The sequence below is a fragment of the Muntiacus reevesi genome, chromosome 1 (assembly GCF_963930625.1).
Source record: "Muntiacus reevesi chromosome 1, mMunRee1.1, whole genome shotgun sequence".
In the NCBI taxonomy this organism is placed as follows: domain Eukaryota; kingdom Metazoa; phylum Chordata; class Mammalia; order Artiodactyla; family Cervidae; genus Muntiacus; species Muntiacus reevesi.
In genome coordinates, this window is record NC_089249.1 from 215,976,555 (window position 1) to 215,997,527 (window position 20,973).

Here is a 20,973-nt window from a genome sequence, read left to right on the forward strand (position 1 = left end):
GCGCGCTAGCTGACTGGCGGCCTCAGAACCCGGGAGGGGGCGGTGCCGGCAGGGAAGCAGGGGCCCAAAGGAGGGAGGGGCGCCCCTCGTCCGCAGCCCCTCACTGCGACCGCTAGGCTCCTAGGTCCCCCGCCCTCCTCGACCCGGTTAGCGTTTCACAGACTGGAGACCGAGGGGCGGAGAGGCTGCCTATTTGCTGCGCGCCTGCTGAGGGCGGGGCACGCTGTCACTCAGATCTCACTCAATCCAGCCCCGCGAACGCCCTCTGCTTGTTTCACCGAGGAGAAAACTGGGGCCCAGAACGGGGAGGCCACTTGTCCAAGGATACTCGGCCTCTGAATAGAGACCCTGGTCTGCGCCATGGCCGAGCTGCCCCTGCGCGGAATTTCCCGCCTCCGCCCTGGCCGCACTTCCGGCCTTCTCTCACACCCCCACCTCGCCCCGCCCCCGTCCCCTTTGTCTCGCCGCCACCCACGCTCTCCGGAGTGGAGGGACCTGCGTAGTTGCGGGAGGAGGGAGAGAGCCTTCGATTTCCCCGCTACCGTCCTCCCTAGCCAGGGTGCCCGCCCACCTAGTCTGTGCAAGCCGGGTTTTCCTCCACCCTCCAGCAAATCATTTCACCTTTCAGAGTCTCAATTTCTCCATCTGTAAGATGGGACTAACATGAATCACCTTACAGTGAGTAGTCTTGGAAGGATGAAGGAGCCTGAAGTAGGTGTTCAGAGGCTTTTAGCTGAATTTGAATTGCCAAGGACAGGAGGACTTGCTGCCCACCCCTCCTCGACGTTTCTCAGCAGAGAAATAGTCCCCTCCCCTTTGATTTCCCAGAAGGGGAAAAATAAGTCTGTAATTACCAAAAGGTGATAAAAATCCTCCACGTGTACTGTAAAACCACCTACTAAAAGTGGTAGCAACTAACGTTAATAAGCTTATTTGGGGGCAGTGTTTTTATGGTAAAGCCTGCAAGTTAAAGTAACCAGTAACGTTACCTTGTTTTCAGATTTCATCTAATTTCCATTTCCAGTCACTTATAAGCAAGTTCATGTGAATGTATTATATCCCGTTTATCAGATAAGAAAACAGACACTGGTGCTAGGTCACTTGCTTGTTAGTAATGAAGCTAACTCCTGAAACTTCAGGCTTCACCTTTACTTTCTATTCCTCTGACTTACGTGGTGAGCCACAAGTCACTGTGATCGTTAAAAAAAGAATTAAAAAAAAATCTGGATGACACACATACAAAACAAAACAAAAACCTATCGGACTGACGTCTTCAGCCAGCACCCCAGGGAAGCAGAAAATTGAGTGCCCAACCAACTTTCAGGACCACGGACAGCACCAAGGAGCGCACCAAGGAACCAGCGTCTTTAGCCCTGAAAATTGCTGATTTACCACAAAAGCATTTTGATTCACAGTTTACAAACTTTATTCTACACTCATCGTTTCATTTTATTTTCCCTGCAGCCCTTCAAGGTATACATCGTTGGCCTCATGGTATACATGAAGACACCAAGCTTTGGGTAGGTTCACAAGACATAAGCAGTATCAGGAACGTGGCTGTGATCTAAAAAGCACTCCCACCGCCCCCCCCCCCCCCGGGGGGGGGGGAAGGGAGGGGACAGGGCGAGAGTGGATGAGAGCAGGATCAGGGCATGAGTGAGGAGGCCGTAGCAGGTGAGAGGTAATGATGCCTGAACCACTGGAATGGAGAGTAGGGGCCAGATTTGATAATTATTTAGGGATAAAGTCAACAGGTCTTGGTCATGTGGTGAATGTGAGTGTGAGAGGATTCTACTGCCTCTCTGAGGGCTTGCCTTGGGGAGCCAAATGGATGGAGAATCTGATGAACCCTGGGGAAAGAAGGGGCTTGTGAAACAGCTCCACTGAGACATCTGAGTCCAAAACTGAGCTCAGAAGTAGCCAAGGCTGGAAACAGGGCAGGGAACTGGTGTTGGAAGTCATGAGAGGTGTTGGGACACCAGGGGAAAGTATAGACCAAATAGGGTGAGACAAGTTACCCTAGGCCCACTCCGAGGAACACCAACATTAAGGGGAAAGGAGGCTGCAAAGAATGAGAGAGACTAGTATGAGAAAACCCAGAAGAAACCCAGGAGAGTGTGATGTCTCAGAAGCCAAGGGGAGAGAACATTCTAGAAGGATGTCAGGGTCAACTGCATCAGGAAGACAAGATACAGCCTGAGAGATATCCTCTGGGCTTGAAAAAAAGACAATGGAAATTTGATGAAAGCACAGTCAGTGGAGTGGTGGGGGTGGAAGCCAGACTGGGGAGGCGGGGCAGGAACTGATGAATTAATGGAACCAAGGAAGTGGAGAGGACAAGTAGATGACTCTCCAAAGTTTGGGTTTAGAGCCAGAAAGAAGATTTGATAGTCTCTCCAGGGCACTGGAGGTATTTAAGTCCTGATGGGGAGGGGGGCAGTAAGGAGGGAAAGGGAGATGCCAAGAAAGGAGATCATAATGGCTGGGTCCAGATGCTCAGTGTGGAAGGATAGGATGGGATCCAGCACCCTGGGGCGGCTCACAGACCCTGAAATGAAGCTTGAGGAAATGTGGTTTATTTGGCAAGTGCAGGGACACCAGCAGGTGAGTGGGAAGGTGACCCAGGCAGAGAAGGCATCCAATGAGAGGTGGTTATCAAGCCAGCTACCACGGTGGGCGATTGAGGCTTAATCCTGCAGGAAGTCTTGAGAAATGGGGTAAATGCACATCTAGAATTCCTCTGGTCAAGAGCAAGGGAGCTTGTGTATTTATATCCCAGTATCTGGCAGACATTGGGGAAGAGCCGGCCCATGGGCTGTGTGTTAAGTCCCAGGCACTTCTAGCCCACAGTGCAGGTAGACAAAGTGGTTTCCACAGACTGATACAGTTCTTTGACAAAGAGGCAGAAAAACATCTACTTCTGCTTTGTTGATTACGCTAGAGCCTTTTTTTTTTTTTTTAAACACTAGAGCCTTTGACTGTGTGGATCACAATAAACTGTGGAAAATTCTTAAAGAGATAGGAATACCAGACCACCTTACCTGCCTCCTGAGAAACCTGTATGCAGGTCAAGAAGCAACTGTTAGAACCAGACATAGAACAATGGACTGGTTTCAAATTGGGAAAGGAGTACATCAAGGCTGTATATTGTCACCCTGCTTATTTAATTTATATGCAGAGTACATCATGTGAACTGCTGGGTTGGATGAATCACAAGCTGGAATCAAGATTGCCAGGAGAAATATCAATAATTTCAGATGCCATTCTAATGGCAGAAAGTGAAGAGGAACTAAAGAGGCTCTTGAAGAGAGTGAAAAAGAAGAGTGAAAAAGCTGACTTAAAACTCAACATTCAAAAAACTATGATCATGATATCTGGTCCCATCACTTCATGGCAAATAGATGGGGAAACAATGGAAACAGTGGCAGATTTTATTTTCTTGGGTTACAAAATCACTGCGGAAAGTGACTGCAGCCATGAAATTAAAAGATGCTTGCTTCTTGGAAGGAAAGCTATGAAAAAACTAGATAGTGTATTAAAAAACAGAGACATAACTTTGCTGACAAAGGTCCATATAGTCAAAGCTATTATTTTTTCAGTAGTCATGTATGGATGTGAGAGTTGGACCATAAAGAAGGCTGAATGCCAAAGAATTGATGCTTTCGAATTGTGGTACTGGGGAAGACTCTTCAGAGTCCCTTGGACTGCAAGGAGATCAAACCAGTCAATCCTAAAGGAAATCAATCCTGACTATTCATTGAAAGGACTAATGCAGAAGCTGAAGCTCCAATACTTTGGCCACCTGATGCAAAGAACCAGCTTACTGGAAAAGAGTCTGATGCTGCGAAAGCATCAGAAGGCAAAAGAAGGGGGCAACAGAGGATGAGATGGTTAGATAGCATCAACAATTCAGTGCACATAAATTTGAGCAAACTCTGGGAGATAGTGAAGGTCAGGGAAGCCTAGCAAGCTGAAGTCCATGGGGTTACAAAGAGTCAGACACAATTTAGTGACTGAACAATAACCTGGCTGTTGGGAGTCTGACTGGTGGGCACAGAGATAGTAAAATCACCAGAGGAGATGTGGACAGAGCTCCGGCCATGTCTGCTACATGGGCACAGTCCAGGGCCTCTTTCCATCTGTGCCCTTTGCCACTCTCCAACAACTCTTGTTCCATGAGGACTTGTTGATAAATACATGTTTAAAAATCAAAATTTCCAGACAACAGAACAAAACACTTGCCAGGGTAGAGTGGAAGGTCAAAAAGGACATGGACGTAAGCAGTGTAGATTCGGATCCTGACTTTGCCAGTTACTAGCTGTGTGGCCTGACTGAGATCTCTCTAGGCCTCAGCTTCATCATTTGTAATTCTTACTTCTCAGAGCTCTCAGGAGGATGAAGGCAGGAAAAGTTCCTCAATCACCAAGCATAGTGTAACATTCCTGGTGGATGCCAGGGTATGGCAAGCCCAGCACTCTGTACCCTTATTGACCACAGCACCTCTGTTTCCCTTGGGGACCCACCTCCTCACTGCAGTCCATGCAGTGGAGTGGGATGGGCCCCACTGCCATCTTTAGGGGTGGGCAGTGACCCCGTCCTGGCCAATCAGTGTGTGGTGATTAGTTCCATGGATGGAGGCAGAGCAGAGGCTCATAGCCAGGGCAACCAGTCTCCCACGTCCCTGGAGCTTTAGGGGTTGCTAAATAGGTGGTGTGTCTGCCTGCAGCTACTGAGGGTCGTCTCTGTCCCCATGTGGAGAATCTGCCTGGGCCCGGAATGTGGCTTGTCTTGGGGTTCAGGTTCATCCTGTGACAACCAGCATGGTCACCCACACCCATGTGAGTGTGTGTGTATGTGACTCTTGGGTTGGTCTGCCTCTGGGAAGCCACACACACTCGTGCACACCAGAAGATAAACAAGTGCCTGCAGTTCTTTGGCTGGCGCCCAGGCCGGGGGTGGAATAAACAATCCTAGTGACTTTCTGAAAAGCAAGCGTGTGTGGCAACAGGCGCCATGGAGACAAGCAGACTGTACAGAGCACGGGCAGCAGCCACCCCCCTGATACCACCCCTGTGCACACACACATGCACATACACAAGCACCTCCCATGTTCAGATCATGTTTGTATCCACTCCATCACGCACAGTCCTGCTTCCACACCCAGGCACACCACCCTTGGGATCTGCCCCCATTTCAGTTTTGCTAAAGGCTAAAGGCTTTTGGAGAAGGAAATGGCAACCCACTCCAGTATTCTTGCCTGGAAAATCCCATGGACAGAGGAGCCTGTTAGGCTACAGTCCATGGGATTGCAAAGAGTCGGACACGACTGAGCAACTTCACTTTCAAAGGCTTTTGAGAAGATCTGAGATTTCTAATACAATAGCACCCACGGTTCCTCACCCCCTTCTGGACACTGGTCCTGACGTAGACCAAGTTTTAGCAAATCATAGCCTCTAGGGAAGTGTGTGTGTGGTGGGGGTGGGGGGGGGAGATGGAAACAGAGAGAGATGGAGGAGGAGAGAGGTGGGGGAGGGGGAGAGGATCACACGGCAGGCAATACTATATAAACCCAACTTCCTAGAAAGTTCTTCTATTTGCTTCAGAGATGCACACTCAACAGACATGCACCTGCTCCTTCAAGGAACACTCACCTAGCCACCCTCCTCCAGGCTTGTATGGACACAACACTGGGTACAAACATTCACATATGTATCGGCCCTTATATATGCAGGGGAATTAACCCAGAATCCTACAGGTGATGATGGTGGTGGTGTACAATTTACTGACTGCCTAAGTGTTTTACAGTCATCATCTCCTTATATTTAAGCCTTAAGAAAAACCATCTGAGATTGATATTATTGCTATTCCCATCTCATAGCTGAGGAAACATAAGTTCAGAGAGGTTAGGTAACTCGCCAGGGTTACAAAGTTAGAAAGTGACAAAGTTAGGAACCAAAATCCTGCCCACACTATGAGACTTTCTTCATTCAGTCAGATAAACATGCAACACGCACGTGTGCACAGGTGTGTGTGTGTGCGCGTGCACACACACACACACACAAAGCCTGCTTCCTTAGTTAGTGCAGGGAACTGATGCACATGAGGTCATCTTCCTCTTCCTCTCTCTGACCTCCTCATGTGCATCACTCCCAACCCCTTACAGCACTGCCCTGATATTCATGAGCGCCCCTGGCCCAGACACCTATGAGAACAGTTTGCTGCCCACAAAGGCCTCCTCCCCCCAGCAGCTGTAGGCCCCGGCCCCACTGGGGGCGGCCCCGGGATTAGGCTGGGTGACTCAGGCTGAATCATGGCCCAGCTGCTCCTTGGCAGCCCTCTCCCCCACCCTGCCCAGAGAGCCTATTTTGAAGGCAGAGATGGGCCTTGGGTGGAAGATAGGAAGCATGGGCACTTGAGAAGGAGGACTCAGGCACAAGAAGGCCTCTGTGCCCACTTCTAATCCTCAGTGGTCTGCGGGCGCTCAGGCAGCCCCCGCCCATACCCCTCATTCTCCCAGAGAGAGGACCTGTTTGCCTGGACATGAGCATGGGTCTCTCTCTCTGATTCCAGGACCCAATTTGGCTCCCTTGTCCCACTTTTTGGCTTTAATAACAACGATAACAATATTTACTATTCTAATGGATTACTCACGTGTTACAGTATTCTACAGTTTTCAAAGCACTTTCTCATCAGTAGTGCATTTAATTCTCTTATTAGTTCTAGAGTGGACTAATAGCCTCCTTAGGAGTGGAAATTAGTATCCTTAGTTTTGAGCTAAGGAGACTGAAGCTCAGAGAGGTTATGCGAACTCTCTAAGGTCACCCAGTGGGTAAAATGACAGAGCCAGGAACCAAACTTTAGGCTTCTTGGTCCAACCTGTGAAAAGTAAGCATTAAGGCTGGAGTTGAGCTGCAGTTGGGTGTGGTGAGGGGGCATGAGTATGTGGGGCATGGCAGGCCATGGTGGGGTCATGGCTGGGGCATCAGAAATAGCATAGGGGTGTGGCAAGATAGGGGGTACGTGGAGTGTATGGAGGAGGCATGCCTGGTGGCTTGGTGTGTACGGATCATGACAAGATTATTCTCTTTACCCTTCTGCAATTAATAGATTATGGAATCATTTATGCTTTAAAATCTTCTTTTCCATGTTTCAGGCCAATATCCTAAGCTTAACAGGTTCATCACCAACTCAATGGACACAAGTTTGAGCAAACTCCGGAAGATAGTGAAGGACAGGGAAGCCTGGCGTGCTGCAGTTCATGGGGTCGCAAAGAGTCAGACACGACTGAGCAACTGAACAATGACAAGTGCAGAGCCATGGAGTTTCTGCTGAGAAGACTTGACCTATAGGACCTTTGCTTTCCAAAGCCTTATTTTGCTCATCTGAAATGATGGGTCTGGGCCTCCAGTGCAGTAGGGTGTTGGGAGGCATGCGTGCAGTCATGTGCATCATGCCCTTTAGAAGCCATGAAGGACTTCACAAAGGCTGATGTTTTTCACATTTTGCTTTATCTTTTAAAAACGTCTGTGAGTGCTGGGCAGAGAGGTGGGTGGGCTTCTGGGAACCTGTGGGCGGCGCTGAGAGGGGGAGTGGGTGACAGCTCTTCCTTCCCCCAGCCTGGTCTCAGCCTGGCCTTCCCCCACCCTCAGCCCAGAGCCTGTTTCTAGGCAACAGGATGGATGCAGGGATGGTTCGGAGGGGAGAGAGCTATAAATAGGGAAGGGAGAAAACAAAAATAAAGTTCCAGAGAAAGCAGTGGAGCTGTATTACTAGAGGTGGGGGTGGGGAGATGGGGAGGGAAATGGGTGAAGGGTGGGGCACAGAGAAACAGCCGCTGTCCCTTCATCAGGGGAGACGGTAGTCTCAGGTTAGCCAGCTGGCAGTGGTCCGCAGAGTGCTGACACAGGTGAGGAGGGGGTCTTCGTGTGCATAGCTGAGCCAGATGGGGGTGACAAGGAGAAGTCAATTATGGCTGGAGGAATAGGGGAAGCTCAGTGACAGGAAGGATTTCAACAGGCAGAGTGCCAGGCAGATGTCCAGGTGAAGGAGAAGAGCCAGCAAAGGACTGGAAGGTGTGGGTCAGGCAGGGTGGGGCCGGACTCGCAGATCTCGAAGGCCTGGCTGAGCTCATTCTCCCTGACCTCACACCCCATATCCATGCAAACACAGGTGGGCTCTTCCTGTGCCGCAATGCTGGCCCTCCCCAGATTTCCCAGGCACATCCTTTTCATTCAGGTTTTAGCTTCTCAGACACTTGAGCTGATCCACCCAATTGAATGTTGGTCACTACCCTTACTGTGTCAGTCTATCACATGGCTCTGCTTTATGTTGTTCATAAAACCCCAAATTGTCTCGATCTGTGTATTCACTGATCCATGGACATGAGTTCTTCTGGGGGCTGAAGAGACCTCAGGGCTGTTCCCTGTAGCCCCTTACTTCTAGGACCAGAGCAGGTGAGTATCACACACTGTTGAATGACTAAAGGCACCCAACACGTGGACAACCTCCTTTTTCACATGTGAACAGAAATATACCTGCATCTATATGTAAGTGTGCATACACGGCTCAACCCCACCACACACACACTCACTTGCAGCCTCCCTGAAACTGCACGAGCATCTGTTATCTCCACTCTGCTGCTTCACATTTTCCTGTTGGTGGTGGTTTTTGTTAGTCTCCCCTCAGAGCAAGTGCTTTTTGGAAAATTCCAAAGAAACAGGGCTTCGGAGTCAGGCTTGGGGCTGAATGTGGCCTTTGCCACTTCCCCGTGATGTGACCTAGGGCGGATAACTTTGCCTCTCTGGCCTCCATTCTCTCAACTGTAAATTAGGGCAAATAACAAGGAATCCTTGAGGATGGTTTCAAGTGAAATGAATGGAGGCAAGTGCTGGATGCCTGGGAAATGCTGGGCACTGGGGAAATGGCTCTGTCCCTGTCACGAGGGAGGCACCCAGGAGCTAACTGTGTGTTCCCACACAAGCACTCACAGTCAGGACTTGGGTCTGACACGGGGCTGGCATCTTCCGCTGATGCTTCTGGGCTTGTGCCTGGAATGCATTTAAAGTGACCCCTGCAGATGAGAACATTGGTCTCTGAGCAGAAAATCGAGCTCAGTAAACCAGGTGCGTGGCTTGGCACCCAGGAAGGAGGAATAAAGCTCTTCACAAGCAGATGGTGAACCTGGTTTTGGCATCTAAAAATGGGGATCAGGTGCTGGTAGCTGGCGAGGAGGTGACAAACTCAAATTCCTCAGAGGCGAAGCAGCTCATGAAAATGAGTGAAGTGGATGGGAGGAACACAACAGGGAGGAAAAGGGACTGTCGCCAACTGGAATCAAATGAGAAATATTTAAACCTTGCGCTAGCAAATTAAACATCTCTACAGGCCAAATTCAACCTAAGGACCACGAGTCTGCAGTCCCTGCAGACTATGGGTTGCAAATAATGTCTTAATTCAGACAAAGATGATCCGGACATCCTAGTACCCGCACGTTGAGTCAGGGAATTAGAGACCCCCCACGGCCCCACCCCCCACGTCCCACCCCCGTTTGTTCTCCCTACACACACGTCTGCCAGCAGCCTCGCACTTCTGGAAGTAAAGGCTCCTTCACTGCAGTCCAAAGTGACTCAAGTGATCCTGGTGACCCCCAGCGTTCAAGGCCTTCTGCACCCTACTGCCCCCAACAACTCAGGGAAGGAGGGGGCACTAAACACTTGGGGGTTGAATAAATAGAGCAAGCTTCTTCTAGCCCCTAGGTCTGCAAGGGCGAAGCAAGGTTTGAGTCGGAAAGGAGGTCGGACTTGGCAGAGAAAGGATGGTGTCTTGATCAGGCGAGGTTTAGGGGCTACCGTGGCAAGGCGGTGCTGGGCTTCCGCATGGGCAGGGGTGGTGGCCTGGGTCTGAGCCAGGTTAAGCTACTGCTGCGGCGAAAGAGAGCAAGAGCGCCGCATCGGCGGGGGCGGGGCCTACCCCTGGCTGGGGCGGGGCCTCGACGCGGGCGCGGTGTGTTCTATACCAATCAGAGCAGTGCCTTCGCCCTGATGGGGGCGGGGCCTCTGTGCAGCACCGCGGCTTCTCCGCCCCTACTTCCCAGCACTGAATCGGTGTTGGGGGCCCTCTAGTGCAGATACCTGGAGAAGGAAATGGCAACCCACTCCAGTATTCTTGTCTAGAGAATCCCAGGGATAGAGGAGCCTGGTGGGCAGCCGTCTATGGGGTCGCACAGAGTCGGACACGATTGAAGCGACTTAGCAGCAGCAGCAGTGCAGATACCGATCTGCGCAAGGTTCCGGGCCAGCTTTCCAGATTTCTGCAGACCCTAGCTCACCTCAGCCGAGGTCGCAAACTTTCCGAGGCTTTTCTGGGAAGGGTGGAGCACTGGTTGCCCGAACTCTGCCTTTTTTGGGGGGGGACAACTGTCCATTTCTTTTCCCCCGGGATGAGTTTTTCTGCAGCGGGCCGGTATGCGCAGGGGTGTGTGCATGTCAGTGTTCTTGGGAGTGGGGGGAAGTTTAGGGTAGCAGCTTCTTCCAGTGATCACTCTGCTGTTTTCCCAGAGCTTCGCGGTGCGCGTGCAACTCTGAGTACGCGCCCGGTTCTGCACTTGTCGGCCAGCGTGCTGCGCGCGTCAGTGCAGGTGTGCGCCTGTCCGGTGCGTACACTTGGGTTGGCGCGCAAGGACCAGCATAAGTACACACAAGTCCGCGCGCGCGTAGCCATCGATGCTCCTGCGCTACCTGTGACTTGAGGTGTGAACCTGTGGGCCCTGCGTCTCGGCTGCACTGGGCTTCCTTCCGCCCAGCACGCCCAGTAGGTGCTTTATGGTCCAGTAGGTGGCGCCCGAGGCCGCCTCGTTGCCAGCAGCCTGTCCCAGCCTGGGGGCGAGGGGTGGTGGGGCACTGCGTCCATCCAGGTCGTTCATGGGGGAGGGTAGGAGCTGAGGCCCGAGGTGGTCAGTCTTACACCTGGGCAGAGTGTACCGGGCCCCAAAGAGTGGAGTGAGGCAGGCTGTAACCTGGAAGTCTGTCGGCCGTCCCCATCCAGCGCCCAGCCCAGCCCTGCCCTACCCTGCCCGTGCGGCGCCTGCTACAGACAGATTGGCTTTATTCATGGACACGCGGGGAGGGGGGCGGCCGGACCCGCCCTCCCGGAACACGCTCACACGAGGGTGGGGGACCTCCATGCTACAATCACGACACACGACGCCCGCGCTCGGACTGGGTCGGCTAGGGGAGGGGTCATGGCACAGCCTGGCTCCTGGTTTGGTTTAAAAGAAAAAAAAGGTTCTTGGGGTCGATGTGGGAGTGCTCTGGAGGGCTTTGGCGGGGGTGCCCGGAGGCGCTTCAGAGAGCCTCTATCGGGGGGTGGAGGGAGCCGTCGCTTTCCTGTTCGTTTAAAAACACAGAGAACATGCTACAACCGCGCGCGCAGACACCAGACGGGATGGGGCGCGGAAGGGGCAACATACGTGCTGCGAGGCTCCCGGCCTCGGCCTCAGCCCCAGCCCTGTCCACGCCCCAGGGTTGGACGCGGGCGGGAAGGACAGACAGATAGACCCAAACACGGGCTCCGAGGGGGCGCCTCGGAGCGAAGGAAGATCTCGTGTTTTGAGGGGAAGGGGTAGAAGGACAGCCCTGGCTCTGGGGGGCGGGGCAGGGGACCGGGAAGGGATTGTGCTGCTGGTGGGGGGCCGTCCTGGGCCCTTACGCCTCTGGCTCATACTCCTGATACTCCTCCTGCATCAGAGGGATGGGGGTAGAGTGGAGAAGAGCAAATGAGGAAGGGGTTGGAGACCAAGTGGCCAGGCCGCGCCCCGAGACCCTTCGCCCACCAAGAGGAATGCTGAACACCCCTCCCTCTGGGCAGGGGAGAGACCTAGAATTTGGGGACGGCTGGGATGTTCTTGGGCAGGAGTGCCTGAGACCCAGCGACAGGCTCCATCTGTCCTCCCTCCCTGCTGCCATCTCTGGGGTCTGGGGTCTGGGAACTTGAAAACTCAATGGCCCAAACTTATCCCGCCAGGAACCTCCCACCCCAGCTGGGGGTGCCCAAAGCCCCACCCCTCACCTGGGGCTGTTCCTCATAACTCTCCCCTTCAGGCTCCATCAGGGGCTCGATCAGCGGCTCCTCAGCAGCTTCCTGGGCCACTTCCTCTGGCTGCACGAAGAGAAGAGACAGGGCCTGTGAGGCCAGCTGGGCATGCCCCCCAGATTCCTACCCTGAGAAGATTTTGGCTGATCTGGGGAAGGCTGGGCTTTGTTGGCAGTGCAACCAGAATTTTTAATTGTTTATTTGGAGTGCCTTGGAAATGGGACGGAGCAGTGAAATCCCTCCAATCAAGGCTTGAAGCTGGGGGTGTCCAGGGGTTGTGGGTACACATACCCCTCTCCCAGCAGCTGACAGCCTCCTGTGCTTCCCTTGATGGGACTGGGTGGGATGGGGAGATAGCACACGTAATCATCCATTTGTCCCTCTTTGTGCCAGCTCTGTAGGTGGGGGCTGCTTGTGAGGACCCCGAGATAACCCTGGAGGCTCCTCTGGGCTGGAGGGAGATGGAGGCTCAGGGACAGAGCTGAGCAGGGGCTCTGAGCCATTCCCCTGCCACTTTCCACCCATCCCTCCCCCAGGGCCCTGTGTGGCCTGGTTTCTTCAGCTGTTGCTATTTTAAGATAAGCTGGAAGCAACAGCTCATGGTGTTGCTTGGATGTGTGAGCTAAGACTCTCCCCTCCCCACAGCATCTGCTGCCCAGACCTGTGCAGGCCAGCATACATGCAAATAGGGGGCTGCCAGACACATGGCCAGTCCCCTGTGAGCGAGCACATATGTGTGCACAAACACGAGACTGAGCTGACTGCACACATGGGCACACACAGTAACCTGAGGTTCATGCTCTGTAGGCAAGGGGCCCCACCATGTCCCCCACTTGCACATGTAACCACTGTCCCTCCCTACTGGGCAGAGGTAAGAATCTTGGGACCTATGAGGGCTGGCACCTCGGCGCTCTAGTTACTCCAGCTCCATCCAGGCAGCTTCAACTCCTTCACATTACCTGTCTAGGTGGGCCCTGTGACCACATGAGTTTACACTCCTGGCTGAGCTCACTTCCCCTAATTACAGGGAGTCCACCACAGCCCGGGAAGTGGGGAAATGTTAGTTTGCCCAGAGTCACCTAGCTATGACCAGAACCCAGGAAAGAAACAGAATGCGAAGAATCCCAGCTCTGCACATTGTTTGGAAACAAATATCCAACAGCAGGAGAATGGATGTGGGCACTGTGGTCCTATCACACAGAGGGTACTGCACGTCTAGGATGGGGAAACCCAGTGCACACCAGGGCGTGGCTGACTCCCCTTCTTACTGACGAGTGAAAGAACCCGGGTACAAAAGAACATGTGCTTTAGGATAACGTTTACATGAAGCTGAAAGACACTCAGATAATCTGAGTGATAAATGCAATTAACTGTGGAGGGGGACAGGACAAAGGTGAGGAGAGTCAGGTGCCTGGGATGTAAATGAGACCCTGGAATAAGCGCCCCCTTAAATTTTGTGCCCCAGGCACTTCACTTCCCTCACCCTAGTCTTAGCCCTGGGAGTAGGGGTCGGAGGGAGTGTAAAGGGGGCTTCTAAGGGGCTATGTCTTGTGTTTTGTGTTTTGATCTGGGTGCTTGGTTACCTGGGGAGAGTTGAGTTTATGAAAATTCCATGGATCCGTGTGTTTTCTGCATGAATGTTTTCTGCATAATGTACTTCAGTAAGAAGTTCACTTAAAAACCACTCCAGCCTTGCTATTCACTACCTTTTGGCATCAGGTAAGTTGTTTAACCTCTGATCTCAGCTGCCTCGGATGGGAAGTAGGATGGTATCTTTGCTTTGTAGGCATATGGGGAGGCTTCCACGATACTATCTATATGTTGGCAGGCTGAGAGGTAGAGACAGAAACTCACACGCTTAGCTTGCATGAGTTCTCCACGGGCCCAGTGGTCCCAAAGGCCTGGCTTTGGATTGTAAGTCTATGATCTTGAGTTCTCTTGAGAGAAGAGGTTTGAAATGTCAACAAGTGCTGGTAAGAGGAAGGAAGCCTGAGAAAAACGGTTGTGTGCAAAGGCCCCCTCACCAAGCCTCAAGCTGACAGCTCTGCCTTCTCTGCACCCTAGCTCTCAGTACTGGGCCTGGTCCCACGTTGGCATCAAGGGGCTACAATGACATGAACCTGAGCTTAGCACCTCCCAACTACCTTCTCAGGGGGGCAGGCAGCATTTGGGATCTTGAGTAAGTCACTTCACCTCTCTGAGTCTCAGTTCTTTTACCTCTAAGATGTGCTAATTGTGATGCCTTTTTTATAGGGACATTATGAAGATTCATTGAGTGACTCCATGTACAATCTTTAGAACAGCACCTGCCCACACAAGAGATCAATGAATGGGAGTGATCACTGGAAACAAGGATAAGAAATGGGAAGTCACACAGCTGGTAAAATGCAGAGACAGGACTTGAACCAGAACTTCTGAGCTGAGGGGAAGAACCAACTGAGCAGAATGTCTAGAGTGGAGGGTGCTGTGTGGTCTCCTCCCCCAGCCCAGTGGATGGATCCGCTCATGCCGAGATCACATGGAAGGAGGCCCCGCCCCCATGGAGGCAGATTCGGCATTTGTACGTGGAAAACATGGGGCACCGCACAGGAGGCATGTCTGTGCAGATGGTGTATAGATCCACAGAGTGCAACGTCCTAGCACACCCATGACACAAGCCCCTGGGGGCACACACAGGCTGATCATGTGACCGTGGGGCCATCATCTCTTACTGAGCATTCACTATATGCCATCCAGGCTCTTTACATCAGTGGTTCTCAAGGTGTGATCCCTGGACCTGCAGCATCAACATCACCCAGACACCTTTTAGAAATGCACATTATAGCCCTACCTCAGACCTACTGAATCAGAAATTCTAGGAATAGGACCAACAGTCTGTATTTCAACCTGGCCTCCTGGTGATCTGAGGCACACTTAGGTTTTTGAACACCTCTAAGCTACATTATCTCTAATCTACACAAAAGTCCTCTTGTGTTCATCTCCTGTCTTAGAGGCAAAGAATCAGGCTCAGAGACTTGAAGGGACCTGCCCAGGGCCAGACAGTCAGGAAGCAATGGAGCTGAGATTCAGATCCAGCTCTGTGGGGCTCCAGAGCTCACAGCTCTTACCCTGAAGCATGTCCTAAGGAAGGTATCTGACTTCGTGCACACATGGGTTGCTGCCATCACTTGCCTGGGGTAACATGTCTGCACAAATGTGTGAGACACAGTTCACCCCTCCCCATGGCCCACTTCTGCCCATGCCTGCCTCAGGGCCTCTGCATGTGCTGTTCCTCCTGCCTGAAATAGACTTCCCACATGGTGTGCCTCATCACTTGGGTGTCAGTTCTAATGTCACCTTTTCAAAGAAGCCCTCCCAACTAAAGTAGCCCCCTCATGCCTTGACTCTCTATCCCGTTGCTCTTGTTTTCTTCATAGCACATATTCCTGTCTGAAATCATCTTGTGTACTGGTTAGCTGTTTACTGTATCTTCTCCCACTACAGAGTCAGCTCCCTGAATGTAGGAACCTATTCACTGTGGTAACCCCTAGAACAATCCCTCCCTGGCAGAATACTTGTTGACTGAAAAGACATGAGCGAACAATCAGTGACATATGTGGATGAGGCCAAAAGCAGCCCAGATCATACTCATGAGCAGATACACGTATCCAATCCAGATCTGGGTCACAGTCACGGGGAGCGCCATGCCCGCACACAGTTACATGCAGACTCATGCCGAACTGTGTCTAGCTGGGCCCTGCAGAATGTTAGGCAAGGTGGCTTGTGCCCCAGGCTGGCTGGGGGAGCAGGGAGTCTGGTGGCAGATTTATGGGTGTACCTGGTGTGTGTGTGTGTGTGTGTGTGTGTGTTGTGTGCGCACGTTGGAAGGATAGCTCACCTTCAGATCAGCGGGGAACTCCTCCTTCTTCACCAGACCTGTGGCTGCTGCAATGTTCCCGGCCCCAGAGAACACGGCTCCTCCCAGGTGTGATGCCTGCTCCTTGGTTTTCTCAGCCACTGCGTCAGGGAGATGGTTGGGGGCAAAGGTCAAGCAGACATAGATGTCTTCCTCCTCCGTAGTGTCCCAGGGCCTGACTTCCCACAGAGTACTACACCTCCCAGAAAGCTTTGGGGGTACCCTCTTCCACCGCCCTCTCCCCCCACTCTCTGGATGTCAGCCAGACCCCAGACCAGGATGAGGGAACAAGGCTGGGCAGGGTTGGGCTAGTACCTGAGGCCACTCCTTGTACCACCCCCTCTCGGGTTTTGCTTCCTGTGGAGACAAAACGGAGCACACTTAAGGGCCGAGGGAACAGCCGCCAGCAAGCACAGTGGTTAGAGAGCGGGCAGAGGGAGCCAGGCAGCATGGGCATCCTGATCTTTCCCTGCCTTCTTGGGCCCCGAGATCCCACAAGTGCCCCCTTCCATGCCTGCGTCATCTGGACATCCAGTTCTCCCCATTGTCTGTCCCCACCCTGCCAATCCCCTCCCCTGACCCCACGTGCCCTGGCCCACCCACCCTCCTCTGGATGTTGCCCACGATCCAGCGATCCAGCACTGGGAAAGCACTCTGCCTGCCGGTTCATTTAATCCTCTGCCCTGGATGGGAGCAGGTGGGGGTGGGGGTGGACCTGGGGGTGGGGCGAAAAGATTCTGTTTTTGGAAAGGTGCCCCTAGTGCACAACTGCCCACATCCTGCCCCAGTACACTCACATCCCCACGTCCCCACATCCCCACATCCCCTGCTCCATTTCTTAAGACTCTCTTTCAAATAGGGTGCAAATCTCTACTTCTGGCCAAAGTAGGGAGTGTCTTAGATGCAGGATAGGTCTAAGGATGACATGAAGATGATGACTGACAGCCACGGCATTGGCTGGGTCTTCCCAGGAGGGTAGCAACTAGGAAAGGCAAGACAGCCTGTCCTGAGGTGGGGGTGGGAACCCTTGGGAGAGTGGGATGTCTCTAATCCTGAGGATCTCGCAACCCAGACAATAGCTAATAGAGCCAGAAACAGGAGTGTGGGCCAGCTGAAGCTGGCAGGAGGAGGGTGCAGGCGGATGGGCTTCTCAGGACTAAGGCCAGCCACATCCAGAGACGGGTGGATGGGGAAGGGGGGTGGTGCAAGCACTTCCATTTATTCCTCGTACAAACTCTTATTGGCACCTTCTCTGATTCAAGGCCCAGGCTGATGGCTCACTGTCAGATGAGGGACAGAGAAGAGGAAAGTTTGTGCCCTGGACTTCAAAGTAGTGGGGAGAGGAAGCTTGGGCCTCCTGGGGGCACAGGATGGGGGAGGGGGCTTTTCCCAGGTCTTGACAAATGGGGAGCAGTGGATACACAGAAACGGGACTGAGGAGGGAGTTCTAGGGCCAGGGAATCATGTAGGCGAGGCCTAGAGATGTGTGATTTTAGGGTCTGCATGGAGCACGTTGACATGGTCTGTGTGCTCAGAGTGATGGAGACTAGGATGGAACCACGAGGCAGTTTAAATGCTAGGCTACAGGGAGCTGAAGCTTTGACGAGTAGGAGCCGGGGACCATCAGGAGTTCTTGCTCAGGGGAAGGAGCAGGAGGTGCCAACCTGGGGGAAAAGGAGGTGGTTGTTGAGTCTGTTAGCAGGGAGACAGTGTCAGGGATGTCAGGGGTCCACAGGAGTGAAAGGGCTGAGGGAGGAGGAGGCCAGAGCTAGGGTCCAGAAGGTGTGGGCTCAAGCCTTCTCCCAGTCTCCATCACCTCTGCCCTGGCTCTAACCACCCTCATCTCGTGGCTATGTTACCTCTCAGTGGGCCTCCCTGTAATTTGTTCTGTCCCCAGAGTGCTAGGGGACTTCTCTATATTGAAGCCAGATCATGTCGGTCCTTGGCTCACAGTCTGCGATGGCAGTCATACTAATGCTTTGCCTGCAAGGGCCCCTCATGAACTGGCTGTTTCTGATCTCATTTCTTACCCTTGCTTCCTGCCCTCTGCTCTCAAACCCAGTATCTTTCACCTCATCCCAAGACTCTTTGCACCTGTCTTTTCTGCACCTCCCTCCCTAACCCTCCTTATTCTCTGGGCTCAGCTCAAATGCTACCCTCTTTGATTACCAAAGTGGCTCCCCGCCCCAGCCACTGGATGTCAAAGCCCGACACTAGAATACTTGACCTCACCATCAGCAGAGCTGGCACCTACCAGCACAGAGTAGGTGATCAATAAGTATTTTTCAAATTACCACCATTCCAAATCTGCCACAGCCCTGGGCAGGTTAGCCAACCCTCTGCAGCCTGCATAGAAGATAATTCTATCACACAAAAGTAAGCCCTGAATCGGCAGACTGAATGCAGAGTTTCTTGCCTCCCTTTATGCAAATGACCCTGAAGACTCCCTCTTCTTTTTTTTCCCACTTAGGGTGAGATATTTTAACCACTTGGCCCTTCTCCTGATGACAGCTGGCAGTTGCAAGGACGGTAGACCCCGAGGAGAGGTGCCAATGGTGGAACCAGTGGGAGGAGAGATTCAGAGGTGGAGAGCAGTGCTGGGAGGGAGCCCCAACAATACAGGAAGCAGAGTGGTAAGGGGAGGGGGGCACTTTGGAACCCATAAAACTTGGCTCAAACTTCAGCTTCAGGTCTAGTCAGCTGTGACCTTGAGCAAGAGAATTAAAGCTCTGGGAAGCCAGGGTTTCCCTGGTCTGTGGATGGGCAGGGAGCATTAAATGAGGTAATAGATGTTGCAGATGTATTTCACACTGTACTTGGCAGACAGTAAGGGTTCAACACCAGGTAACTATTAATAATGGGAAGAAGCAGCTGAAGACGGCTATCTCCTTTGACTCCTTCCTTGCTTCTCTGGACTTTCAGCTGAACTCCACCCTCATCAACCCTTCCTCCATTCCCCCCTACCGTCGGTGTCATCACTGACCCAGGTTTCCATCAGCTGGCTGTGTCCTCAGTGACCCCTGCTAACCCGGCCCCATCTGCTGACTCATATTTTCCGGCCCAGACCCCCCACTTCCTCGCTCTAAGGACCTCGGCTCTGTCCCCTCGGAGGACACCCAAACCTCGCAGCCCCGGAAGCCCCGCCCCTCGCCCACCGACGTAGAGGACACCCTCCTTGGTCTTCTCCGCGGCCTCGGTGACCCCCTGCTTGGTTTTCTCCGCGGCGGCCACGACGCCCTCCTTGGCCATGGACAGGCCCTTCATGAACACGTCCATCCTGGCGGCCTGGGGAGGACGAACACACGGGCATCGGCGGGCTCGCCCGCATCCTCACCCCAGCCCTTGAGCAGAGACCGCAGGTGTCCCATCCCCTCCCCCTGAGACCGAAGGCGCCCTTCGGGCCCGGAACCTCCTCCCACCTTACTCCCTTCCCCAGCGCCAGGCCACAGGGCCGCGGCGAGTCCTAGCGTCCTTGAAACCCGTGGACGCAGGAGGGGCCCCCCGCCTCGGTTATCCGGGGCCCTGCAACCTGCAGCCCCGCGGAAGCGGAGTGCTGGGCACGGCGCGAAGCCCGGGGGCCTGCCTGCACACACGCGACAGACACACGGCCATGCAAACAAACATACTCCTTGGACACGCTCACGTGCACACACAGGACCCTCAGACATTCTGACGCGCACGGACACGCGGACACACCACGGGGCACACGGGCGCGGGCGCACGTCCACACGGCATCCAGGCAGTTGCAGACACCAAGTAAGAGAGATCCATACCCCGGATCGCACACGGACAGCACCCCCCGGCGTCCTGTTTACGTTCTCCAGCCCCTTCCCCATCCCACCCCGTCCTCTCTCCACTCCATTCCCAGACCCTTTTCCTCTACCCGGGGCGCCTGGAGCGCGGCCGCCTCACCTAGGTGCGGGGCCCGGGTTGGGGATGGAGTGGCGGCTGCGGCAGAGGCTGCGGCAGGCGGACGCACGGGCTCGGCTGGGCTGGGCCGGGGTGGGCTCGGCGGATCGGGCCGTGGCCAGGCGTTCAGGCTGGTCTGCAGCAGACGAGGCGCGAGCCCTGAGCCGAGGTGAAGTAGAGCCCGGGCCTGGAGTGCTTCGCCAGCCGCCGCTCGCTCCTAGCGCCCTGCTGTCTCGCGCGCTCCTGCTCCGGCTGGGGCGCTGCGGCAGCTCTGAGCTCAGCGCCCCCCCTGGCGGCCGCGCCACCCCCTCGGCCTGACTGACAGGAGGCGGGGAGGGTGACATCTCCGTGGAGCCCGCTAGCCTCACGGGGCGGGCCCGGAACGCGCCGCTGGGGACCCCGGAGCGTCATCGGACTTAAGTCCTGTCCCCCAGGAACCTAGTCTGGTGGGAGACACAATGCGGCGTGCTGAGAGTACGGGAGAAATACTGCAGCTGGTTTTAGTGTTCAGATGGGTTTGGAGGTCTTCATTAGCTGTGGGACCTTGGGATACTCAGCTCTCCATTCTGAATGTCAGTTTCCTCTTCTGTAAAATATGGATGGTTCATTCAGCGAACGTTTACTGAGCTCTTAGGTACCAGGCAGATTTGAGACTGGGAACCGCACGAAAGGAAAGCTAGACCCCCTCCTTCTTGGGGAGTTTGCAGTGGTGAATTTGTGCGTGTGCAGCGATGGGACACAGGACAGAAAATAAACATCAATGCTTAAACCAAAGGTTATTTCAGCTTGTGATAAGAGTCATGGAGATGTTAAAATGGAGATGGACAAGAGTTACCAGAGTAGGGGTGCTTGAGATCTGGTGGTCAGGGAAGGCCTCTGTGAGGAGGTGAATGGGAGCAGAGATCCCAGAGAAGCACCAAGGCCAGGATGCTTGAGGGCAAGATCCATAGAGAGGGAACTGTATGTGCAAAGGCCCAAGGCAGGACTGTGCTTGGGAACAGATAAAACACAATGCAGCGGAAGAAACAATAGGGAAGGAGAAGGAGGTGCACACGATCCTTTTTTCTGTGGTTATGGTC

At 53.5% G+C, this 20,973-nt stretch overlaps 1 protein-coding gene across 3 annotated transcripts; it reads right to left on the reverse strand.

The window, feature by feature from the left end:
* Window positions 1-11,702: 11,702 nt before the first annotated feature.
* On the reverse strand, window positions 11,703-19,261 carry SNCB (synuclein beta). Of its 3 annotated transcripts, XM_065934637.1 has the most exons (5): window positions 19,141-19,261; window positions 16,301-16,342; window positions 15,968-16,086; window positions 12,067-12,156; window positions 11,703-11,735 (listed from the first exon to the last, which is right to left on the reverse strand). In XM_065934637.1, exons 1-5 carry the CDS (start codon window positions 19,259-19,261, stop codon window positions 11,703-11,705), a joined length of 405 nt encoding a protein of 134 aa, XP_065790709.1. The 3 variants fall into 3 exon arrangements, with proteins under 3 accessions (XP_065790709.1, XP_065790710.1, XP_065790715.1); XM_065934638.1 differs by lacking the exon at window positions 16,301-16,342; XM_065934643.1 differs by lacking the exon at window positions 12,067-12,156.
* Between the last annotated feature and the right edge of the window lie 1,712 nt (window positions 19,262-20,973).